A 23063-nucleotide genomic window follows, 5' to 3' on the forward strand; every position below is an offset into this window, starting at 1 on the left:
TAGTCAGATGAAGTTCTAGTTTGGCTTCAGCTGTTTTAATTTTCTCCCTGCATAACCTCGCAACATCCTTGTAGTCCTGATTTGCCAAGGTCATAAACTGTCCTTCTTTTGGCTTCCTTCCTTACTTCTTTAGGAATCAAAAACTTCATCATTTTGTGATTGCTATGCCCAGGACAGTCTCCAACTATCATATCACCCAGAAGTCCTGGGTTTGTGAAAAACAGGTCTAGCGGAACACCTCTTCTGGTTGACTGATTCACCAGCTGATTGAGGAAGTTCTTCTGACAGTCCAGGACTAGACTGTTTTCTCTCTGCTGTATTGTATTTCTAGCAGTTATCTGGAAGTTGAATTCCCCCACAAGAACAGGGCTACTGATCATGATGCTTCTTCCAGCTACTTACAGCATATTTCATCTGCCTCTTCATCCTGGTTGGACAGTCTGTAACAGACTCCTGCTAGGATTACATCACTCCTGCTGCTTTTATTGGCTTTCCCCTGATTCTTACCTATAAACCCTCTTGTCATCATCATCAAACTCGAGGTAGTCAAAACATTCCCTAATATACGGGGCTACCCCCACTGCCTCTGCTTCCTTGCCTTTCCCGTCTGAAGAATTACAGCCATCCATTGCAGCACTCCAGTTGTGCTGGCCATCCCACCATGTCTCTGATGGCAGCTGTGTGATAGCCTTCCTGTTGCACAATAGCTTCCATCTGATCACAGTTTTTAAAATGTTCTGCCTACAGAGTGATTATTGCTCAGCATAGTGGGCTTTGTACATTGTTTTGTATGTATGTTTGCCCAGTACAATCTCGAGAATGGCTTTGCTAAGTGTGTAGAAAGCTGTTGTAGCTCACTGCTGGTTTTGTATGTAAGAAGTCCCTGAACCTAGATCTGGATACAGTTTGTGATGTTTTCCTGAAGCTCTGGATAATGTGGGCTGCAGGTATGCAAGATGACAGTAATATGTAATTTTTTTTTCAGGCTTGGAAAATCATTGTTAAAAATAAAATTAATAATAGTAAAAGTCTCTTGTGTAATGAGATTAATCTTCCCAAGCTGATAAGTACAAACTGATTCAGTAAGTGCAGAGAGTAGGAAGGGTTAGGAGGTGAATTTTGTCTGCCTTTGCTAAGACTGTTCGTGCTATCAAATTTTAAAAGCTCCTTGGCAAAATGGAGCTCTTAGTTCTGTTTTATACAGTCAATTGAAATAAAGTGTGACCCTTATTTTTTCTTCTTTCAGGCTTGTCTAACACTACTGAAATCGTAGACTGGTTGGTGCTTTCTCATGGGATCCCTGTGACTGACAAAGGAGAGATTGTTGTGGTAGGTGTTTGCCTTGACTGTCTTGACAACACTTGGCCAGGGCACAGACAGATGCAGTTTTCAATGCAGCCACACTTTCATAGGACTCATGCCAACAGAAGCTGTGGGAAGGGAAAAATATGCCTGAGACATGGGTTTTACAGTCTTTGGAATTGCTCTTGTGGTTCCCCTAAAAGTGGAAGCCACATAGCCTGGGGTAGTATAGAGGAGGGAATTTGTCAAAGTTTGCTTTTAATTATGGATCTCTAGCATGAAAAAAATTGGTTCATTTACCAAAGAAATGTAGGAAAACAACCAAATCTGTGTTCTAATTAGCTTCCTAGCAAAATCCAAGTCACAGAGACTTGTTTGAGAGTAGTCCTCAAAATACAGTTTTATGGTACTACCTAAAATGGGCTCACTAGGCTTTTAAATTTAAATCTCTAAATATCATACATATGTGTGTATATATATATACACACATATAAAACACATATATCTTTATCTCTGTAGCAGAGCCTATTTTGCTTTCATATATGGTTTTTGATTTAATAGTTCCATATCCCATGTCCTCCATATGTCCCATATACTCCAAGTAAGGGAGTGAGATAATAGTAATTTCCTTTTTGAGATAGCTACAGTTCTATATGTACTCCATAGCTAATTATTGATAGAATTGGTAAATGTATCTTCAGTCAAACAAAAAACAGAGTACATACTTATCTTCGGATCTTTTACAAGGCAGCAGAACTTGTGTTTAAATAATTAAAACCTATCTATTTCTCTGTGGTTTGGAAAAGGTCATCCCGTGAATATGGCTAGAGCTGCAAGTTCTGCATTTTGCTTGCTCTAATATGTGGCTATATGCAGAAATAATGACAGATCTAGATTTTTCATTTGCATGAGCTTGTGACTTGCTGTTGGTAGCTTTCCATTTTGCCAAGCACTGCCACTTTTGTACATATGCATCTTCTGGAAATAGTACTAAAAAGTCATATACTTATGCACTGGCAGACTACTTTTTTTTCCCCTCCTTTTTGAAACTCATGTTCTTGGCTTAATTATCAAAGTAATGGTGTTCTTGCTTGACTCTTTGATCACAGGAAAAACCTCTTGTGGAAACATAATCATACCCTCATTGGCTTGTATTTGAGTACTGAAGATTTAATGTAACAATCTGTATGCTCTGTCTGAGTTACATATCTTAATATAAAGAAGTACTTCTTAATTATATAGCTAGCTGAAATATTTTTCATCTAGGCTTTTTTTTCCTGCTCCATTTTTTAGTACTAAGTGGAAAAGTCTGTATTGTCACATATTTTTATAAGCAGAAAATCTAAATGGAGGGGGAAGAAGAGAGATAAAATTTATTTTAAAACCAAGATGTCTGATGCTGTCTGTCATATCCCTTGTTTAAAAAACATGTTGAGGTTAAAAAAAATAAATCTACAGTTTTATTGTTTTCTTCTTTAACTAGTTGATTTAAATTTAAATACAAAGAATCAAAAAGAATTTTTTTGTGTGTGTCCATCACAGTTTGGGCTGTAGATAGTTAATTCCTTTTATAAACTTTCAGTTTACAAGTAATCAGCATTTTTCCTACTTTTAGAAAGCTATAGTAGAAACACATTTATTTCTGATACTTAGAAACTTGAAGAAAATTATAAGAAGTGGAAAATGACAAGTTTATACATGTCTGTCCTTGGGGTCAATGATTTCTTGAAACAGTTCCTCTCCTCTTTGGTGATGTACTTTACCCTGCATCATGGATATTCCAGGAGTGACTGTATCTCTTCTTGATCTCCATGTGGGAGGCTAAATGAGCCAAGGTCCCTCAGCCTCTCTCCCTTCCTTCAGCTCTCCATCCCTCTCCTGAAGAGTCCCATGCCTTCAGGCACAGTGGTCTGCTTCTTCCCACATTCACCACCATGTTCTTACCAGAAGTGCAGCTTGTTCTGTTTGCACCTTGCTGTTTGTTTAGTTTTCTGCTGAGGTGCCTCTAAAGATCTTCAAACCTCTCCAGGCACTGTATCTCATTTTCTGAAACACAAAGGAAAAAGCATTTGTAAAGTACTCTCAGGAGCTGTGTCTGTTGTCTTGAAAAAGCATGCATAACTGGTCAGTCTTTCTTTCATTTTCTCAAACAAGTGGAAACCTAAGTTGAGTATGATATGTTCTGGCAAAAGTCAAACAACTGTGAACTTCTATAATCATTCCTGGCCTTCGATGAGTGTGAGAGCAGCTCTGGCATCTTGTGAACATACATAGTTGAAATGTGCCTTGAGTTCTTGAATCTTTCTGCTGCTCTCCAACCCTATTTCACTGAAATGGCTCTAAAGGATTACTGAAATGGAGCATGTCCTGGCAGAGATCTGTATTAGAAAATATTTGTGGCACACAGATGATCATGAGGTATTTGTGTAAAGAACAAGAACATACCATACATAGCTCAGATGATTAATACAAAGCAGAGGAGTGTTGCCCTCTGATTTTCCTCGTCTGGCAGGCAAGGGCCTGCCACTCCTGTCAGTGTGATACTGAACATAGGGGGACAGCTCATTGATTTTTTTGCTAAGCATCTAGAGAAGCTTGTGCTCTTGTCATCTTCAGACATGCTTTCATAGCTTGCTCCTACTCATTAGTAGAGAGAGAAGGGAGCAGATGGGGAAAGTCAGAGTTTGCCAGTAAAATGCAAAATTCTTCTCTAATGATCTAGTGTTGGCTTGCAATTGTGGGACTTTCTATTAGAGTTGATCATGTGTCTCATTGTTTGTAACCTTAAAATGGTTCTAATGTTTCATTTCATGGTGAAAGGAAGCAATCAAAATATTTTGGCTTTGCTTCAGAAAAAGATGTTTTCTAAGTAGCTGTCTGTAACCTTAATGCAGCTAAGACCTATATGAACTGAATCATTGTACCGTAATTTAGTGACAAGTGGGTGATCAAGATCTAGTGATACAGTAATAATTTGCATTTTTTATTATCATAATCATCATTGCTATGTCTTATAGCACTAGCCAAAGGCACAGCTTGGCTCAGTCCAACATAGGAAACTAGTAGGTAAAATGAAATTTAATAAAGATGTAAATATCTGTCTACAAAAGTCAAGAAGTGTTTTTTCAGCCTGTGACATGAAGAAAGAATTGCATTGTGGAGGTGACAAACTCATTCTGTGCTGTCAGCCGCAAAGTGAAATTTATTCTTAATTATAGTTCATGAAATAGGATGAAAAACTAAATGTCTTTATTAGCTTTATTCACAAAAAATCTTCCCGACTAATAAAGAAAGGTTTGAAAGTGGGAAATATTTATCAGTAAGCAAAATTTGTAAAAGTAAATTAGCTCATTTGAAAGCCATCTGTATTTCCTTGTTTACCTGGTTGTTTGTATGTTTGGATTTGTGGCTTGTTCAGAGCAACATGGAAGTGGTTCTGACCAGACATGGCCTTCTCAGCCTTTGTGATTTTTAATTCTTAGTTTTCAATGCCCCTCTGTTGCTGCAGAAGAACTTGGCATCCTGTTGAAATAAATAGCTGTAGATAGCATTTCTGAGGCTTTGTTTCAAATGTTGGAGGGGTTTTCTTTTCATATATTTTTGTCATTTTGCTGTTGCAGGCAGTTTTCTTTTTAGTCAGTATTAGCTTCTAACATAGAGATGTTTTAGTGTTGTACCATGTACCAAAACCTGATTAGGAGTTACTTCTCCCCTCTTTTGAAGTTTGTAGGACTAAATCCAGCTGTGAACGTTTACTTTTCATATGGATTCTGTGTATGTGTGAAATCGTCTTTTTCTGGTTTGTTCCAGGTTCTGTAAAATTGGTCACCTTTCTAAGAGGGGATTGCAAGAGTTAGTGGGGTTGGGAATGGTTCATTTTTTCCAGCTCAGCGTTTGAGAGAGGGTATAGAGGACATTGACTACTCCAGATGTACAAAGTATTAAGTGTGCTGGAATGTACTGGCAATGTATGAAGCAGGGAAGGAGGCACAAGTCAAGACATGTGTCTGCTGTTGTATATTTTGACCTTTATAAAAGAGTTAGGCAACTGCTGCATACCTTGCAGCAATCATATATCTTGTGCAAAAGAGTCTTGTTGCTGCATAACAGTCAGTTCCTAAGCTTGCACAAGCAGTCTTCCACTTTTTTTTTTTTTGAATGCAATGTACACAACTCCATTACAGCAGTACTTGAGAATTTTCTTGACCCTAGATTCAGGCATTACAGTGGAGACTCTAAATTTCTTTGATCAATTTTCCATTCTCCTGGTAGTATATTGATCCTTACAGGGATCGATAGCTCTTTGTGTTTCCCGTCATGTCTATTACTAAATCTTCCTCCCATCCACAGTAGGTACAAATTCAGCTCTTCCTGTTTCTTGTGGCTTGCTTTTTGCATGTCTCAATCCAGTTTCACTTTTCTATAAAATTTGCAGGTTGGCTTGAAGTAACACTGCAGAATAAGAACTGCCAATAGGAGAGAAGCTGCTTGAGAGGTCTGGATCTCAGAGAGGGGAACTGTCCAGTTAGTCCTTTTCCTTTTCTGCCATGGTGAAAAGCTGATTTACAGCTTGCCATATTATTCAGCAGTCCTTTTAATGTCTGTCATAAATTGAGATGCTGGTTCCTATTTCTGTAAAGCCTTGAGCTCAGGGCTGGCGAGGAAGTTGGTTGGTGGCTGGCCTGTCAGGCACAAGCTGAGCTGCATGAGCAAGCTGGTTTTCTCTGGAGCTATGGAAAGAACTTCTCCAAGTACTTGGGAGCCCTCTCAGACCTCAGAACTTGCTGTTCCAAGCCCAGCAGCCACTTTTCAATGCTGCTTTCTTTAACCAAAAAGCAAAACCAGTCTCCACAGAAGAAAACATTTCGTTTTGAGTATTATTAGGGAAGGCAGGAAAGAGTACAAACTGTCTGTGTCACAGGATAATTATATTGTCTTATGCACTACATACCACTTTGTCTGCTTTTTCCATCTGCTAACTCTCTGACCATTGCTGTCATTGCAAGAACCTGGACCTCCTGGTTATTTCAGGTCACTAGCAGGTATTGTAGCATCCTCTTCAAGCCGGCTTAGGTGATTCAGATCTGTGGTTAGAAGTTAAGCTCAGTTTGTCGCTCAGTATTGAAGTGTTGTGCCCAAGTGTGAGAGCCTGTATTGTTGTTCAACACCTGAGTGAAGAGGTCTCTGCCCAGCACCCTGAATTCTTGCTCTAGTGCTATTTTTCTGTGTCCATAATTGGTTCCTTTTATAGTGTTGCAATTATTTTTTTTATACTTTTTAAATCTTCATTAGCCATTTTTACAAATGGTTGGTTACTTTTATTAATTTCTAACAACCACATGGTTAGAAGCCCCATGTGATCAGCTTTTGCTTTATGTTTTTAAATCTAGTGTTTGGATGATTTCTGTCTATCCTTCTCATTTCCACTGTCTCCCATGGGCCTTCTTTAGTGGGGTTTGGGGTTTTTTGTTCTTTTAAAGTACAGATAAATTATGAATGTGCTGGTAATAACTGACCTAGTTGTTTTGTCAGTCATATTCCCAAACTCCCCATTAACTCAACTGCATGACTTCAGCTATCAGGCTTCACAGGTTTAGAGTTTATGTAGCACTGCCTTGGCTTACAACTGGTCCAGTATGGCTGATGCTAAATCCTCCCTATTCTCTATCCAGAACAGAGTCTGATGTGGCTGAAATAAAACCTGAATTTCCCATATTCTCTTGCATTATGGGGTCTTCCTACACTGCTCTGCTCTAGCCTTTCCCACCTAAGTGAGTTCTGAAGACCACCTTGCTTCAAGCTGCAAGAGAAGCACCTTGCTTCAAGCTGCAATGCTCCTGCTCCCATCTGTGCTCACCAGAGTAAAGGAGATGCACTGCTTTGTGTCTCCAGTTTTTCAAGGAATGGCTTGTTCCAAATCTTTTGGAGAAGCAGCAGCCAGTTCCTGTGCTCCTCCCTCTTGTTTGCTTTTTAAAGCAGCACTGCTTTGCTCTTGAATCTATTTAATTGGCTTCCTGCTGGAAAGAAACTCAAGGGCTGCCTTTGCCAATTAACTAGGACAAAACACTCTATTAGCAGACAATATAGGTTACCCAAGGATTTCAGAAAAGAAATGTGGGATACCTTTGATGGTTAAACAGTTGTTCTTTGGTGCTGGGGTCTTGTCATTAAACGTGCAATAGGAATTCAAAGATGTTCCAGGTTCAGTTTCTTCCTGAAAGCTTTTCTTTCGTGCGTAGTTTAAAATTGAGAAACTATTTAATCCTAAAAGCATGTCAAACTTCTAACTCCTAGTCAAGCATTTACTGTCCATTGATCCAAAAAAACCAAAAACAAAAACAAAAAAAAAACCACCAGCAAAATCTAGAGAATGCCTCAAGGCCTATGACACAGCTCAGTCACATAGTTCTTTATTTTGGAACGTTAATAGCAATATTTTGAATGAAATTTCTATTATTGGCCTCCTAGATTGCTAGGTGTGGTAACTTGAGCCAAGAAAGAGCAATCAGATTGAGTTTGTTACTAGGAATATCTAAAAACAAACCACAAAACCTAATTTTAAACAGTGGGTTGTAATCCATGTTGTTTGGTTTAGAACCCCTGCAGCAATTCCTTTCCAAATGTCTATTTTAAACTGGTATGTCAGACCTCTGGCAGTATTTTCACAATGTCCTGAACATAAAACACTATGGTGACCATTAAAGTAAATAGGAAAAAGTAACAACTACAGAACTTAAAATAAAGAATTATTTTTTAGTACAGTGGATTCCCTTTAAATAGAGAGGTATGTTTGAAGAAGTGGGTGGTGGCGTGTGTACCACGTTACTTGGTTGGGACCATAAATGAACAACGTCATCTGTGATCTTCCCAGCAGCTGGAAAGAGGGCAGGCTTCTGTGGTTTGTGTCTTGTTTGGTTTGGGAAAGCATAAGTTGAACTTGGAAAGTTTCCTACTATCTAAAATGTTCTCCACTTGACCTCTGGGAAGTGTAGAGTATCTTTGCTTAGCAGTTTTTAATTCAGCCTTTTAGTCATAACTTTTTAAAGAAAAAAGGTTTTTTTCTTTATTAGCTATTTCAATGTTAACTTGACTTGATTGGGCTGCGTACAAAGGGAGGGAAGCTACAGGAGCCAGAACTGCTCAGACAAATACTGTATAGGGATACTTCCCCAAAGTAGACACCCAAATGGCTCTGCGGAAAGTGGTTGCTCACTAAATTCAGCTAGTCATCTGTTTTCTGAGGGAGAGAATTTAGTACCAAGGCTATTGATATTAGTTGAATTGTCTTACAACTTGTTTGTATTGATATAAACTTCAGTAACCCGTGGCCCACTGCAGTGTGCACTAATCAGATATAAAAGAAAAAGGGAAATCTTTTTCCCACGGAGGAATTTGCAGTTGGTTTCTGTTAATAACCTGGGACTGTGCAGAGTATCCATATGAGTATATGTCAAGCTCCTGAAAAGGTGTTTTTCAGACATAACTGGATGTCCAAGGTAAAAGACTTGACATAGATATTTTACATAGGGAGAACCATGTTTTCAAAGAACTATTAGCCTTTTCTTGGATCCTGTTTTTGTGGGACAAGCTTTAGTTACCTTTTAGGTAATGGACATAGACTGATCATATGTACCTGTGGAAGAAGATAATTTTATGAAGTTGCTTAGGGAATATATTGTGTATGTCAGTGCTTTAAATATAAGTATCACTGCTTTGTTTCCTTCTTTAGGAAATAAAATTACTTAATTCTGGTATTTTTAACTTCCTTTAAAAACCATCACAAATCACTGAAAAAGCTTTGTTTGACTGTTTTTGTTTTTAAAGCTTTTCTTTATAAACCTCTAGAATGATAACCACAAGCTTAAGCTGCCCTAAAAATGTTTTTCTCCTTGCCAGAATAAGTCTATGCAAATTTCAGCTGCTTTATGCAGCAAGCCAGATCTCTCCACTGTGAAACTGAAGAGTAAGTAGGTGTTTTCTATCCCGGGTCCCAGCATGCTTTCTGCTAGTAAACAGGTCAGCACTATGATCCACAAGATGTGCAGGGAGGGCTGTGTTTCAGCATCCTTTCTGCCCATGTGCATGAGCAGGTAAAAGTTACAGATTGAGCAGGATGCCCAATGGTTTGTACTGACACAAAACCCAAAAGTGCTCCAGTGAATGTGCAGTATGGGGTGTATTCTGAATACCAGGACTGACCACCAGTTGCAATGTCTGTGTTAATTGGGGGAAGGGGTTATTATGGTCTAGGAGTGTTAGGAGCCAATGCAAAATGGTAGCAGGCAATTCCTCTCTTGAGTCGGCTGTCACATTCACTGCATACCAAATCTACAACAGAGTTAAGTACCTGGTCACACTTGGTATTAATGCCTGCATATCATTGTACCTGAGGTGTTCCCTCTTTAACAGGATGAATTACATGAGTATGTAGACGGTGTAAGGGATTGACTTAAGTACCTTCAGCTTCCTCTTTATAGCAATACAGTGGCGTGTAAGGCAGCATCCTTTTTCTGTTTATATTTTTATTGCAATACAAATTGATTTTGTTGATACCATGTTAGAAAAGCTTTATTTAATTTTTTTTTTTGATAGCATATTCTGTTGGTATATTCCTTGAATAATTTTAACATCTGTTCTATTTGTGTAAATCAAAAGCCAAGTCCCTTAATAGTAAAAGTTTAAAATCCCAAAGGTCTGAATCACAGAATGGGTCAGGTTGGAAGGGACCACAGTAGATCATCCAGTCCAACCTCCCAGCTCAAGCAGGGTCATTTTGCACAGGATTGTGTCCAGACAGTTCTTGAATATCTCCAGTGAGGGAGACTCCACAACCTCTCTGGGAAATGTGTTCCTGTGCAGTTACCTCCACAGTAAAGTTCTTCCTATATTCAGGTAGAACTTACTGTGCATTAGTTTCTGCCTTCTGCCTCTTGTCCTTACTAAATGAATTAGTTGGCAGGGAAAGTGATTTGCCACTGTAGAACTACCAGTAGCTTGTTCTTAACATTTTGTTGTAAATGAGGAAGAAAACTGTAGTTCAAGCACTAAAATTTAATTTTTAATCTTAATTTACTACAATTACTCATGAGTAGAAGGAGGAAACTAAATGTAAATTAGGAGTAATAAACCAGAGACCAACACATACTCATTTTTGAGCTGTGCTCAAGTGTACAAAGTGGTACAGATTAAATCCCAATAGCACTCTGCATGTGTTCCCAAAATCAAAAGGTCTGTAACTTACTGTATTTGCTGCCTAAACAAGGGGAGCCCTGAAGGAAGCATTTCCATCACGGGTGATTCTGTGCTCTTTGTTTCTTCCCTGGTATGCTTTCAGTTGTCTCTACATGCCCTCAGTGCTTCAGCCTTTGGTTTTGGTATCTCTGCCTGTGTTGCCGGGGCGTTAGGCACAGTCGCTGCCACGTGCTGCTGCTTTCTGCAGTGAACAAGGGTTGTATATGTATGTTGTACTGCAAATGTTGTTTTAAGGTGGGGAGGGAGGAAAAAACAGCAATGAAGCATGAAGCATTACTATGCAGCAGTAATATTACTGTGAAGGATTAGAGCTGGGGCTGATGTTGAGGCTAATACATTATACCTCTCAAAATACTGTTAAATGCAGATTCTCTGCAGAGGGAGAAGTGAAGAAAAACATGTATTCAGGCAGCTAATACACTACTCATCCACCATCCTCTGCTCAGCCCATGTGCTGTAGTCAGTACCAGCTGATGTGTCTGTCTGACTAAGGCTGTGTGAGCTGCTCAGTTATGCAGTAAGTTTGGGACAGAAGAGGTAATCAGTTGCTCCTTCTAACTCAGTTGATGTTCTAATCATCAGATTCTCTTTTATTTGGTGCACGCAGTCTTAGTGGTTCACACTGACATAAGAAATTGTCTTGACTGTGTTTATTGAAGGTCTTGCAAGGCCTGTGCTAAATGACTTGACCAGACCATCACTTAGAGAGAAACTAGACCAAATTAAGCATCTGCCCCTAATCCAAGCACTGTTATGTATTAAACATCTGTCTTTACGTTCCCTGGCCCATGTGAGTGACACATTGTGCACAGGCATGTGCTGGCTGTCTCACCAGGACATGGAGATACATAGTTGGAGCATGGAATTTTGGATGTGCGAGATGAAATGTGGAAACAAACATCACTTTATTCACCAAGCTAGCATGGCTAGATATTAACATAGACCAAATTATAATTAAATTTTGTAACATTGTGCTTAAAGGCAAGATGCCCCTTTCCCAGAGAGAAAAGGAACACTTGTTCCAAGCCAGTTGCCTAGTAGGACAGTAAGAGTGAAGAACTGGATTGTGCTACAGATGGTATGATGGGAAGAGAGCAGGCTGCTTCAAGCAGGAGGAAATCAGAACGACAGTATTAAGTATAGGAAAGGAGATAAAAAGACAAAACTTTCAGGATGATGCAGGGGAATAATCAATTAGATTTGAACAGTGCAAGAAGGGAGATTTGAATCCGGAGTCATCGAGTTTGTCAGGCCAGAGATTTGTTGTAAAATGTCTTAGCTGATAGTTGTAATTTTTGTCATGTAAAGCATCAGATGATATGAATAGTGATAAAAATATTTTGTTCTCTTATCTGTTTTGAAATTTAGTACCACTAGTAAGAAAAACAGTGAGTAGCAGCTAGTGTTGATGAGACTAGATCCTGTCTGCAGGATGTACTGAGGAGGCTGTATCAGTGTTTTCAGTTTTTGAGAGGGGGAAAAAAATGTACTGGCACATAATTCAGCCCATTGCACAGCTCAAGCCATTTGGTTTATTATTAGTAGACAGAATTCTACAGAAACGTGGTGGTTTGGGGTTTTTTTCCTGTTTGGATGGGGTTTTTCCCTTTGACTGAGGTGCCTGGTATTAGATACACTGTCTTCCTCTGAAGATCTTTAGAATCACTTTCCTTCCTCTCTCTGAATAAGTAGTGTAGGCAGTTACCTGAAAATCTGGTTCTGTAGGCACCAGCAGTAGGGTAACTATCTTGGGCAGTCTAAATCCCATCCTAAGTTTTTCCTTATGTTTAGTCTGGTGTGTCACACCAGCATGGTGAATGTGTATGCCATGACGTCTAATTCACAGGGTGAAATGGTATAATAGAAGCTGGTGGTTTGGGAGAGAAGCTCTGACTTCTCGCTAGTGTAGCTGGTTTTAGGCATAATTTTGGAAAAAGTAAATGTAACTTTCCATATGATTGTAATAAGTACACAAAATACACCTATAAAGATTTACTCTGTGAAGAATCTTCCACTTTTTCTGTGTTTTGGCAATGATTCTTTCTAATCCTATTGATTATATGTGCTCTCTTGGTTCTTCTTCCTCTTGATACTGAACAAGGGAAACCTTTACTCTGATCTCTGGGGGAATGAGACCGGGAACTTGTCCACACCGAGAGCTGTGAAAGATGCTGTCTCTTACCAGTATCTACCTGGAATTTTGTGGTTACTGAGACAAAAGAACAAAGAGCTACAGTTAATAGCCTTAACCAGACTTTACCCCCATCTGAATGCTGCTTTCAGCCAGCAGCATATCTGCTTTGCATTTCAGATCTAGCATAGGAAGGGCTGGTACTTAGATATGTGTTGTATTACAACTAACACAGGAGCTGTTGTTCAAACCTGAGCTCCACTGTTAGTATGTAAGTGACACCTTGAGAGGGTTTGTGGTGGGCTTCTCAATCCCATGTACTCTGCTCCTCATCTGAGACTTGCAAAGCACAATGGAAATACAGCATGCCCTGAGCATGCATTTTGTCATAGTTTCAAGTAAAAGAACAGTTTTGATTTCCTTTTGAGAGGTGGTCCAAATGTCTCGGTAAGAATTAGGGTTCCATTGCCCTTCCTCATATTTTCAGTTTCGCAATAACTTTGCATAGTTTTAAATGTGGTTTCTAGATTTAAGCTTCTAAGGCTTTTCTCTTTCCCCCCAAGAAGGAAAACTAAAGAGCTCAAACTTGGTGTTATTTGGACTTGGTGTAAACATAGCTCTTACTTTTCTGAGAGAGTCAACTCTGGAGAAGGAAAAAGCTTGTGGTATGTCAGAGCTTCAAACTGCTCCTTACTGATTTATTGCTGTTGTGGAGACAGCCCAGAGTGCATTAATTCATCAATTCTTGTAAGCAGAGAGGAGGAAAAGAATAGGAGGAAACAAGGAAAAGGGGTGGAGGGGAAAAGAGTTGGGGAAGAGAAAATAAAAACATGGGGAAATGTAAGCAATGGGGAGAAAAGACATAGCAGAAAACATAGTTGTTTTTGAGTGGGTGGTCTAGGAATGTCTGGAAAATAATAAAATAAGATGTTTCCCTAGAGAGCAGTGGACTTGTCTGTGCCCTTCTTTTTACTGTGGCCTTTACAGGCTAGGATTCTATTTGGTCTCAAGTCACTTCTAAGTGCCAGATAGTGTTGGAGGGTCTATGCAGTTGTGCTTAGGTTACAACTGACTGTAAGATCAGTCTCTTTTAGGTTGACTTCACCTTGCCTCACTTTAAGACCCCTTCTGTGTGCAGCTGATTTCCCTTCTCTAAAATAAACATTTTGACTGTTAGTGATTTAACCTGTGGCCTCGCACACTTCGTATGGGTTTAGTCATTGACACGGTAATTCACAGATGGTTGCCTTGGTGTTGGCCCCAGTATTCAAAGACTGTGGTTTACTGTGGTAAAGTATACGAAGGGTTTTAATAAGGATCTAATAGTTTCATGACTCTTAAAGCAAGAAAATGAGATGGGCAGGCTTGTTCTTTGTAGACCAAAATGTGATGCACTCATTCCAGTTTCAGATCCAGTTGATAAACCAGTTCTACAGTGTCCAGGCTTTTCTCCCATATTATGTGGGATGGAGTTTTCCCATCCAGCAGAGATGAGGATGCTTTTAAAATGCATATCATCTTGACCTGGCTGTTTCAAATTATCTTAGGCCTTGTGCCTCTGACTGCTGGGAGTGCTCTGAGGTGTGCTGAGGATCTGGGACTCCAATGCTGGGAAATGGCATAGTGCAAGGATTTCCCAGCTTTTGCCTGTCATCTGCTGCTCCAATGCTTTTATAATCTCTTGGATAGCAAACATTGATTAGATGCATGAGTTCTGAGCAATGTTCTTTAGTATTTACACACCTGTCCTTTTGTTTGTGTCATCTTTTGGGAATATTGAATGTTTGGGCCATGTTGCAGTGGGATTCCACTTCAATTGTTATTTTACTTTGTGTAACAAAATATGCAGCTTCTGGGAAGAGCCAGGAGGATGATCTGTTTCGGCTATTTTCTCCAGATTTCTCCCATCTTTCCTATGTTTTCTATTGTCTTACTTATTACACCATTTTTATATTTATTAAATTTCTTTTTTCTTACCTTTGACTCTTCCAGTTCTTTCCCTTCTACCTGTTTGCCTTTCCCATCTGCAGTTTCTTTCAGATGGAATTAAGTGATTTTCTTTTTTTTCTTTGAAATGTTTTCACCCTTGCCTACAGGATCTGAATAACAGCCTCACCCAGTTTATTTCAGGTTGCTGCTGTTTGGCAGTGCTACAAGAAGCCACAGTGGCAGCAGTGCCAGTGACAAACATAGGAAAATGCGAGGTCAGGAAAGTCTTTGGCTCTGTCACATTCAGTGACTGTGTTTTTGGAATATGTGCAAGGATCCAGCTCTCTGGAGTACTTCTGCATGGACAGCTTATGGCATGTCTATTTGTAGTATTCTTCTGAAGGAGGTTATAACAATCTTTTGTTTTCTGTGTTTGTCTCCATATTTTCCTCTCTACCCACCCATGTGTTTGATAGGCAGTATCCTCATATCCATAGGTCTAGAAACTGTCCATTGCTTTTCTAATATTTAAAATCTTTCATGGTCTGTACAGTAATCAAACCACATTGTCTAAGGTTTTGGCAGGGATGGTTGCCTTGTATAATACTCTCTTTTCTCTGGAAAAGAAACAAGAAAAAATTTTAACCAGGTATTTAGCAATTAAATTGGTGTGGTTTTGGTTTTTTTTCCGTCTTCTAACATGTCCTAACAGTGTTTTTTCCCTGAAACAGTCCACTAGATTTATTTTGTTTTGCACTCAATGTTACTGTTCAGATACCTTTTATCAGTGAAAAAAGACATTCTTTATTTTCTTGGCATTGGAATATATCAATGTAATCTTTATACATGTATATATTTATACATCTATATGTACACGTAGATACGTGTGTGTATATATGTTATATATATATTTAAAACATAGGATTTTATCAGTCAGGGAGGTAAAGCAAAGAAACATAGTGGTTATTTATGAATGGATTGAAGTCCCTCAATTCAGAGCTTGTTTCCCCTGTGCTATGTTGTCCAGGAGACTGAAGTTGCTGACAGTGCTCTAAGCTTATACATGGTCTTTTATCTCTTCTGGGTTTGGAATAGCTTGAAGATAAGAACCTGGAGAGGTTGAAATTAGTGGTTAGCCTGTGTAGGGACTATACTCTGTATAAACAGAAGTTTCTTACATGTTGAAAAGAGTTATGCCTATAAACAGCACTCTGTTATACTGCTGGAAGAAAGAATGTGGCTTTAGTGGTTGGGGTTGTCTGGAATTCACAGGGTGATATGTATCTGCTGGACTTGTGCAGTTGAATGTGGATCAGATTATGAGTTAAGCCTGGAGAGTTAGGTAGGCATTTGACAGGTTGACAGGATTTAAGAACCTAAGGAAGGCAGGCATCAAAGCTCTGAAGTTAGTCATCTCTAAACATCCTTGTAAATCAGTCTTGTGTTGGTGTGACTGATACCTCTCACAGAGAGTGATTTGCTTTACCTCCCAAGCAGTTCTGTGAGGATTAAGACTTGGAGACACAGTTACTGCAGTGATAGATGCCAGTAACTAACTGTGATTGATAAGTTAGAGATAGTAAGTCTGCCTGCCAGTTTGTGTTATTGTAAAATCCACCTGATGGGGGAGTGTAATAATTAATTTGTTTTATAAAGTGACATCAAAATTACCTTATCTTTTGTGTAGTTGCATAATAAAAACTGGTGACACCAACATGAAACAGTTGCAAAGTGGTCAATTATGTGATGTAGGCTTCTTTCCTATGATCTGTCTGAGGATCTCTGGAAAAGCCTAGGAAGAATGAAAAATGACATCACATTCCAGCTCTGATGGAGGGGTAGCAAATAATGCAAGCTCCAGGACTGTTGCTGAATACCCTTAGCCATACCTGGATCATGGGGCTAGCCCCTGCTGGCGTGAGGGTGCGGCCCATAGCTGTGGGATCGTGTGCACAGATGTGGCTGCAGAGGAAGGCTCAAAACTGTTTAGGTCAAAGTCAAAAATATTCACTTAAAGGATGTGGCAGACAGGGCCAGTTTCAAGATGCAGTGTAGTAGCCCTTCTACAGATGACTCCACTTCAGACATCTGTAGACTTCTTCCATGTAAGTTAAAATCTGTAGATTTTTGTATAGATTTATATTTTTATATATTTATCAATATTAATTGTATAAATATATAGTATATAAACATACTTCCTATGTATTAAATAAATACATACAGTTGTACTGACAGATGTGTTTGACTTTATATAGGAGGAAATGTTATCTGAATTATATACTTTTTATACCTATAAATATATATACACAGTACTAAAACTGTACTATAGCAGATGTCTGATTTCATCTAGTAGCCTCTATTATTTTAATTAGAGTTATTTTGACAAAGAGGAACGAGAGGATTGAGAACAAATTTTAAATCCCATTTAAGTCCCTTCCTTTGATTTATAAAAGAGCTGCTTTTCATCATGTCAGTAAATTCAGATTAAGTTAACTCCTTAAGGCAGATGTCTTAAGTGTACCTGATTAACTGTCTGTCTGGTAGGAGACAGACAGTTTAGAAATTAAACCCATCCCTGACCTAAAGCTGAAATTGAGATTCTGCTGAAATCTCTATTTTGAGTCTTACTTGGTGGAAAAGACCCACCAGTTAGTGTGACTAATGTGGCTGCATGTGACTTTTTATTCAACCCTATTTTCTAGTCACTCTTCTCACATAGGTAGTCATGTATCCTAAGTGTTGATGATGCAATTGCAGTTTAACTGTACAATGCCATTAAATACCTGACTAGCATGCAATAAGAAAAATCATACTGTTTTATGATTTCTTGAATGACTTGTATATAAGAAAGTTGCATTATTTCCTGCTTTCACAGGAGTTTTCACAGTATTTTTTGTTTCACTGTTCTCTGCAATTCTTGAGGCCTAAAAAGAAAGAATTGTTCTATTCTTGACTTACCAGAGGTCATCAGCCACTTATTCTCACTAGAAAATGTAGTCTGTGTAGGTGGACTGAAAACTGAGGGATTACTGTTCAGAAATACAGTTCATGTTCACTTAATTCATTAATTGTTCTTCAGAAATAATGAAAGTTTCCTTCTCACTCCATGTGCATCTCCGGGAATGCCTAAGAGTTGCATTCATATATACTAATGTGTTATTACAGTAAGAAGACTTCAGTCTCTTGTCTCTCTTTGTGCAGAGGTTCCCTTTCAGTGTGGATATGCACGTAATTGTAGAATTAAACAGTCATTAGTCAGGCTGTTAATTATTTATGACAAGACTGCTCTGAACAAACTCTTACTAAAGCTATATCCTATGCTTCTGACTTCCAGCTTGCTTTGGGATACTGTCCCGGAAGATTGTGTGCTGTCTTACCATGGATCTCACAAATTCAGTGTTACCAGATATGGACCATGGCAAAAATATGTAAATGAGACTGACCTTAACTGCAGTAGAATTGGGAGTCTGAACTAATGACTAACTTCTCTTCTAGTTTACTGTGCCTCTAAGTCTGATTTGGTGTATCTGCTATCAGTATTGATGTTTGGACTGAGTTTGGCAAGTAACACAATCTCCAGTGAACTATATATTTAGTGTGCTAAGGTCTATTGGACTGTAGTTCTGTACCTTTACTAGCTGTATTTCTTAGGACCTCCTAATAAATAGCCAAACCATGGGGCAAAATTTTCTACTGGCTGTGTAACTGGTGTTGTCATTCAACACAGTGATGTTTTTCAGTATCTTGTTCCTCTAGAAATCCTTTTAGTTACCTTGTTTTTCTTGCAATTACTTAGCATTCTCCCTGAAGCATTGCAAATCGCTACAGAGCATGAGAATACAGTCTGAAGCCATAAGAGGCCACAGTTGTGGAACAGTAGGAGTTTTAATCTGGTTTTGACAGAAGGTGTTTGTTTTTCAGCTTTTCTCTTACGAATTTGTTGTTCAGTTTTATGCTTTATTTAAAAAAAAAAAGCTTTTTTAAGTGTTGTGATGTAAACATAGAGGCTTATTATTTAGTTGCAGCAATGTGCTGGATGATCTTGAAACAAGATGTAGTGTGTGCTTTTAAAAGCTTCATTCTCTGTTCCTTTACAGGGGTACCCAGGAGAGATGATCCAGTGGGGTGTGGAGGCTTTTTGTACAAGTTTTTCTAGGCAAATTTCTTGGTCTTTGCTTTAATGGCACCAGTGACATTGCGTGTCCTCCCCTTGCCCCATAATAAATGCAAAATTTCTTTATTAAAAGAAGGTGTTTGGCAAGGAGGGGGGGTGAGCAGGAATGGCTCTGCTACTATTTGAGACTGAATTCAGGTTTTGCTCAGTTATCACCGTGGCTGAATTCAGCATGGATTACATGCCAGCTGTTTGGGGCAGCTAATTTCTGCTGGTCTCTTGAAAGCCAACTTGGAAGGCATTTTACTTGGATTCATTCTTGCTTTGCAGAAGACAAAGAGGAGAAATATTTCCTAGTGAGGTGTTATTGAAGTATAGTTGTGCTGCCAAAGTGGAATTACCACAGTGATACCAATAAGCCTCTGTTGAATGTCCTAGAAAACAAGGCTAAAGCCTTTGGGCTGAAAGCTTGATATTTTCCCTTTGTTGTCACTTATTGACCCACACTGAATATATGTATATTTAATTTTTTTTTCTGGATTGAGCCATGTCACATATTTGGTAAGCTTTAGTCTGAATTGTCAGATTCTACATCTTAACTGCAAAATTTGCTATGATTTTGGTCTGCCTGATGTATGCAAGTACATTCTTAACACAAATCTGTCCTTCATTGTTCATTTCCTAGTATCATCTACTTGCTACCACAAGCATCAAATACACAATAAACTAGGCAGGACAAGCAAATAACTAATAGCAGACAGTTCAGATGTGTTTGGTCACTACTTCTCAAATACCTCATGAATCTGTCTGTGTCAGATAAACCAAAGTTTGGAAGAAGAAAATTGGTTTTGCTTGTAATTTGTGTGTAATGAAAAAGTAGTGGTGAAGTAAAGAAGCAGTCTAGTAGCCTTAAAAGTCCTGGGGTTTCATTCATATCACCATGTCAGACTTTCCTGTTGAGGTCTACAAAAAGACTGCACAGCACAAGTTGTATTTTGTGAGGAGGAGCTGTTATTCATGTGCTGTTCTGTGGGGCTGTTCCATCTGTTTCCTTAGAAACTGTGTGGAGTTTGTGTGTGGGCTTTCAGAGGAAGTGATCTAGAGCAGCCCTGGAAATCGGGTTGCTTAACCTTTCTTCCCTCCCCCATTCTTCTCCCTGTTGACTACACTAGAAAAATGTCTTTTGGTGGCCCTTATGTACCTTATAAAAAGCATCTTCTAATGAGTTGGACTGAATGGGAGGGCTGACAAAATCTTCACTTTGTTTCAGAAATGTGTTAGAGACCATGGTGGAGTCATGCCCACAATTAATTGAATATCAAAGACTGGTACTTCAAAGAAATGTTTGTGAAGTCTGCATGTGATTTCTTGGGGGACAAAAAGCACGTTTTTCTTGAACATCTGCCTAAATCTAGTCTAGTAAACATTAGTTTGTTGCAGTTCTGGAAGTCTTGCAAAGTTCACAGATATGACTTAAAAATAAGCAGTTCCTGCAAGGGCGGGTGGTGGAAGTGGGGGGGAAGAAAAGGAAGAAAAAAAAAAAGAAAACAAAACCTGAAAAAAACTGTAATCATGATTCAAGTGACATAATTGCTGGTGTGACAATGTTAAGGAAACACCTAATTTTGGGAAGAAGGCAGGCACGATAATGTGAACCTCTTAGCAGCTTGGGATGTGAATTTTCTACACTTTGGAAGGTCAGTGTCACAGTGATAAAACATTACTAGTAAATAATGTTGTTAAGATTTGATGTACTCCATAAGTTACCCTAGATGTTTCGGGGGAGTGTGGGTTTTTGTTTTGTTTTTCTTCATGTAAAATTCATAAATTAGCTTTCCTCTTTGTGAGAATGTTTCTTATGTGCAAGGTTTTCTTTCTGCTTAGTCAGTTGACAATGCTCCATCTGGGCGCTGAAGCCTAGGATAAAGATGCTCTGCATGATCCTATCATATCACTGTCTTGAGGGTGATACGTAGGTTATTATAGCCTCTTCATATAGTTCACTTTGTGCTCTTATTTGCACCAGCTGGTTGTTGCCACAACAAAGTTGTGCTCTTAGCATATCGAAAGGGTTGGAGGAAAATGCAGGCTAAAACTTGTAGTGTACTCAAAATTTATTGTTCTTGCTAAAATTAACAGCAAACTGATTGATCTGTCATGCTCTTGGGAACAAAAATATCTGGCTCTGTGAGTTGAAATATCATGGTGGAAAAGGGCATAATAAATGTCTGACTTATGAAACTCCTTTTGAGTCTTGTCTGGGTAGCTGAGGTTAAGGAATGTCGTGAGTAAATTTTAATGTTGGTGAGAGAAAGCTTGTAACTAGTGATGAAAACCATAGGAATTGGAAACGAGACTTTTGTATTTGTAATGTGCGACAAAAGCATGTGACCTAAGTGTATTCCTGCTTGCTCTCATACCTTCAGTGTATTAGGTGTGAGGTTTTTTTCCTTCTGCTTTCTGTATGCAGGTTCTATCAGGCAGGGGATATAAAAGGGAGTGCATATGCTGGCACTGTGAAGTTAACTATTGCTGGTTGTTTGTTAGGTCATTGGAAAAAACGAACCCAACAGGCAATAGCTGACAATGTGATTTCCAGTGGCAGAAATGTACAGAGTATCAATATAAGGAAATAATGGAGTATCTTTGCTTTTTGTGCTGTTCTTCAGACTGCTCTGCAATGACTACAGCAAGATACAGGCCTACCTGGGACTTGGTACTTGACCCGTTAGTGTCCTGTAAGCTCTGCCTTGGTGAATACCCCGTGGAGCAGATGACAACAATAGCACAATGCCAGTGCATCTTCTGTACCCTGGTGAGTTTGTGTTCTTTATTACACGTAAAAAACAGGACGGTTTTAACTGCATAAATACTGTTTCTTCTGGGTAGGATTCACCCTGAAGTATTGCTCTTGCAGTGGAAATGGTGTTGTGTACATGACACAAATACTGGCAAGTAAACCTTCATTTTCCTGTAATAAAAAAAAAATAAATTACTTAGCACTTCAATATACTGCATGGTTATCTCCTTACCAAGGTTATTCACACTTTTCCTTTTATCTGTCAGTGGCTTGGATTTGGGGGTGGTTTTGTGGTTGGTTGGGTTTTTGTTGGGTGCTTAGGTGGGGTTTTTTTCTGTTGGGATTTTGGTGGGTCTTTGTTTGTTTTGGTTTTTTTTTTAATTTTAGAAGAGAATAGAACCTTTCAATTGAAAGGGATCATTTCAACTGAACAATCTGTGGTCCAAGTCCCTGGTCCCGGGCACTTCATGGCTCATCAAAAGTTAAAGCATGGTATTAAAGGCATTGTCCAAATACCTCTTAAATACTGACAGGCTTGGTGCAGCAACCACCTCTCTAGGAAGCCTGTTCGTGTTTGGTCACCCTCTCTGTAAAGACATGCTTCCTGATGTCCAGTCTGAATCTTCCCTGGTGCAGCTTTGAACCATTCCCATGTCTCTTGTCAATGGATACTAAGGAGAAGAGCTCAGCACCTCCCTTTCTACTTTCCTTCCTCAAGAAGCTTTAGAGAGCAGTGAGGTTGCCCCTCAGTCTCATTCTCTCCAAACTAGACAAACCTAAGGTTCTCAGCTGCTCCTCACAGGACACCCCTTCCAGCCTTTCTGCCAGCTTTGTTGTCCGCTGGAGATGTATCCGAGGTCCTTCACATACATCTTAAATGGTGAAGCCCAGAACCAGTGCTGAAGGTGAGGCTGCACCAAATGAACAGTGGGACAATCGCCTCTTTTGACCAACTGGCAATGCTGTGTTTGGTGATCCTGTGATGGGCTTTGCCCTCCTGACTGCCGGGGCACTGCTGACTCATGTGGAGCCTGCTGTCACCCAGCACCCCCATAACGCAGTGTTTGGTGCTCGAGGCACCAACTCTGGCGTGCCCCAGGTCAGAGTCAGTCCAGATGCGTTACCTCCACGCGTCGCTGAAGTGGCTTCGGAATCAGGAAAGGTGCTGCTGGCTGAGCTAGCTCGATGGCCTCTCGGCAGAGGAAACACAGCAGGAACTGATTGTATCAGCTCACCTTAGCTTGGAGACAAAGGAAGAGAGAGACTGTTCTGGTGTGGCTCCTAACAGGTTTATTGTTAGAAGTTTCGCAACCCGAACGAACTCGGAAGGCTGGAATCCGATGTGATGGGAATGATGGGATTGTGATGGGATGGCTCCTCGGAGCCTTGTCCTCAGTTTTATAGGGAATTTGAAAACCGCGGTGAAAGGGGAAAACAACCAATGAGGTACAAGCCAGGGGGAGGATACAATTTAACAAGAACCACTGGAGGAAACCGAGAGGCGGGAGCGATAACAGAGAACCAGTGAAAAACCG

The 23063-nt window shown here is 39.5% G+C and overlaps 1 protein-coding gene across 1 annotated transcript in view; it reads left to right on the top strand.

Annotated features, from left to right (window-relative positions):
* The first annotated feature begins 1246 nt into the window (after positions 1-1246).
* Positions 1247-23063, top strand: part of RNF144A (ring finger protein 144A) — a 48334-nt gene continuing 26517 nt past the window's right edge. Inside the window, exons 1-2 of the mRNA XM_008641762.2 lie at positions 1247-1329; positions 21398-21543. Of these exons, the coding sequence (XP_008639984.1) occupies positions 21409-21543 (135 nt within the window). The 5' untranslated portion in view covers positions 1247-1329; positions 21398-21408. The remainder of the gene's footprint in view (positions 1330-21397; positions 21544-23063) is intronic.

Source organism: Corvus brachyrhynchos, unplaced genomic scaffold (assembly GCF_000691975.1).
Source record: "Corvus brachyrhynchos isolate BGI_N302 unplaced genomic scaffold, ASM69197v1 scaffold116, whole genome shotgun sequence".
NCBI lineage: Eukaryota > Metazoa > Chordata > Aves > Passeriformes > Corvidae > Corvus > Corvus brachyrhynchos.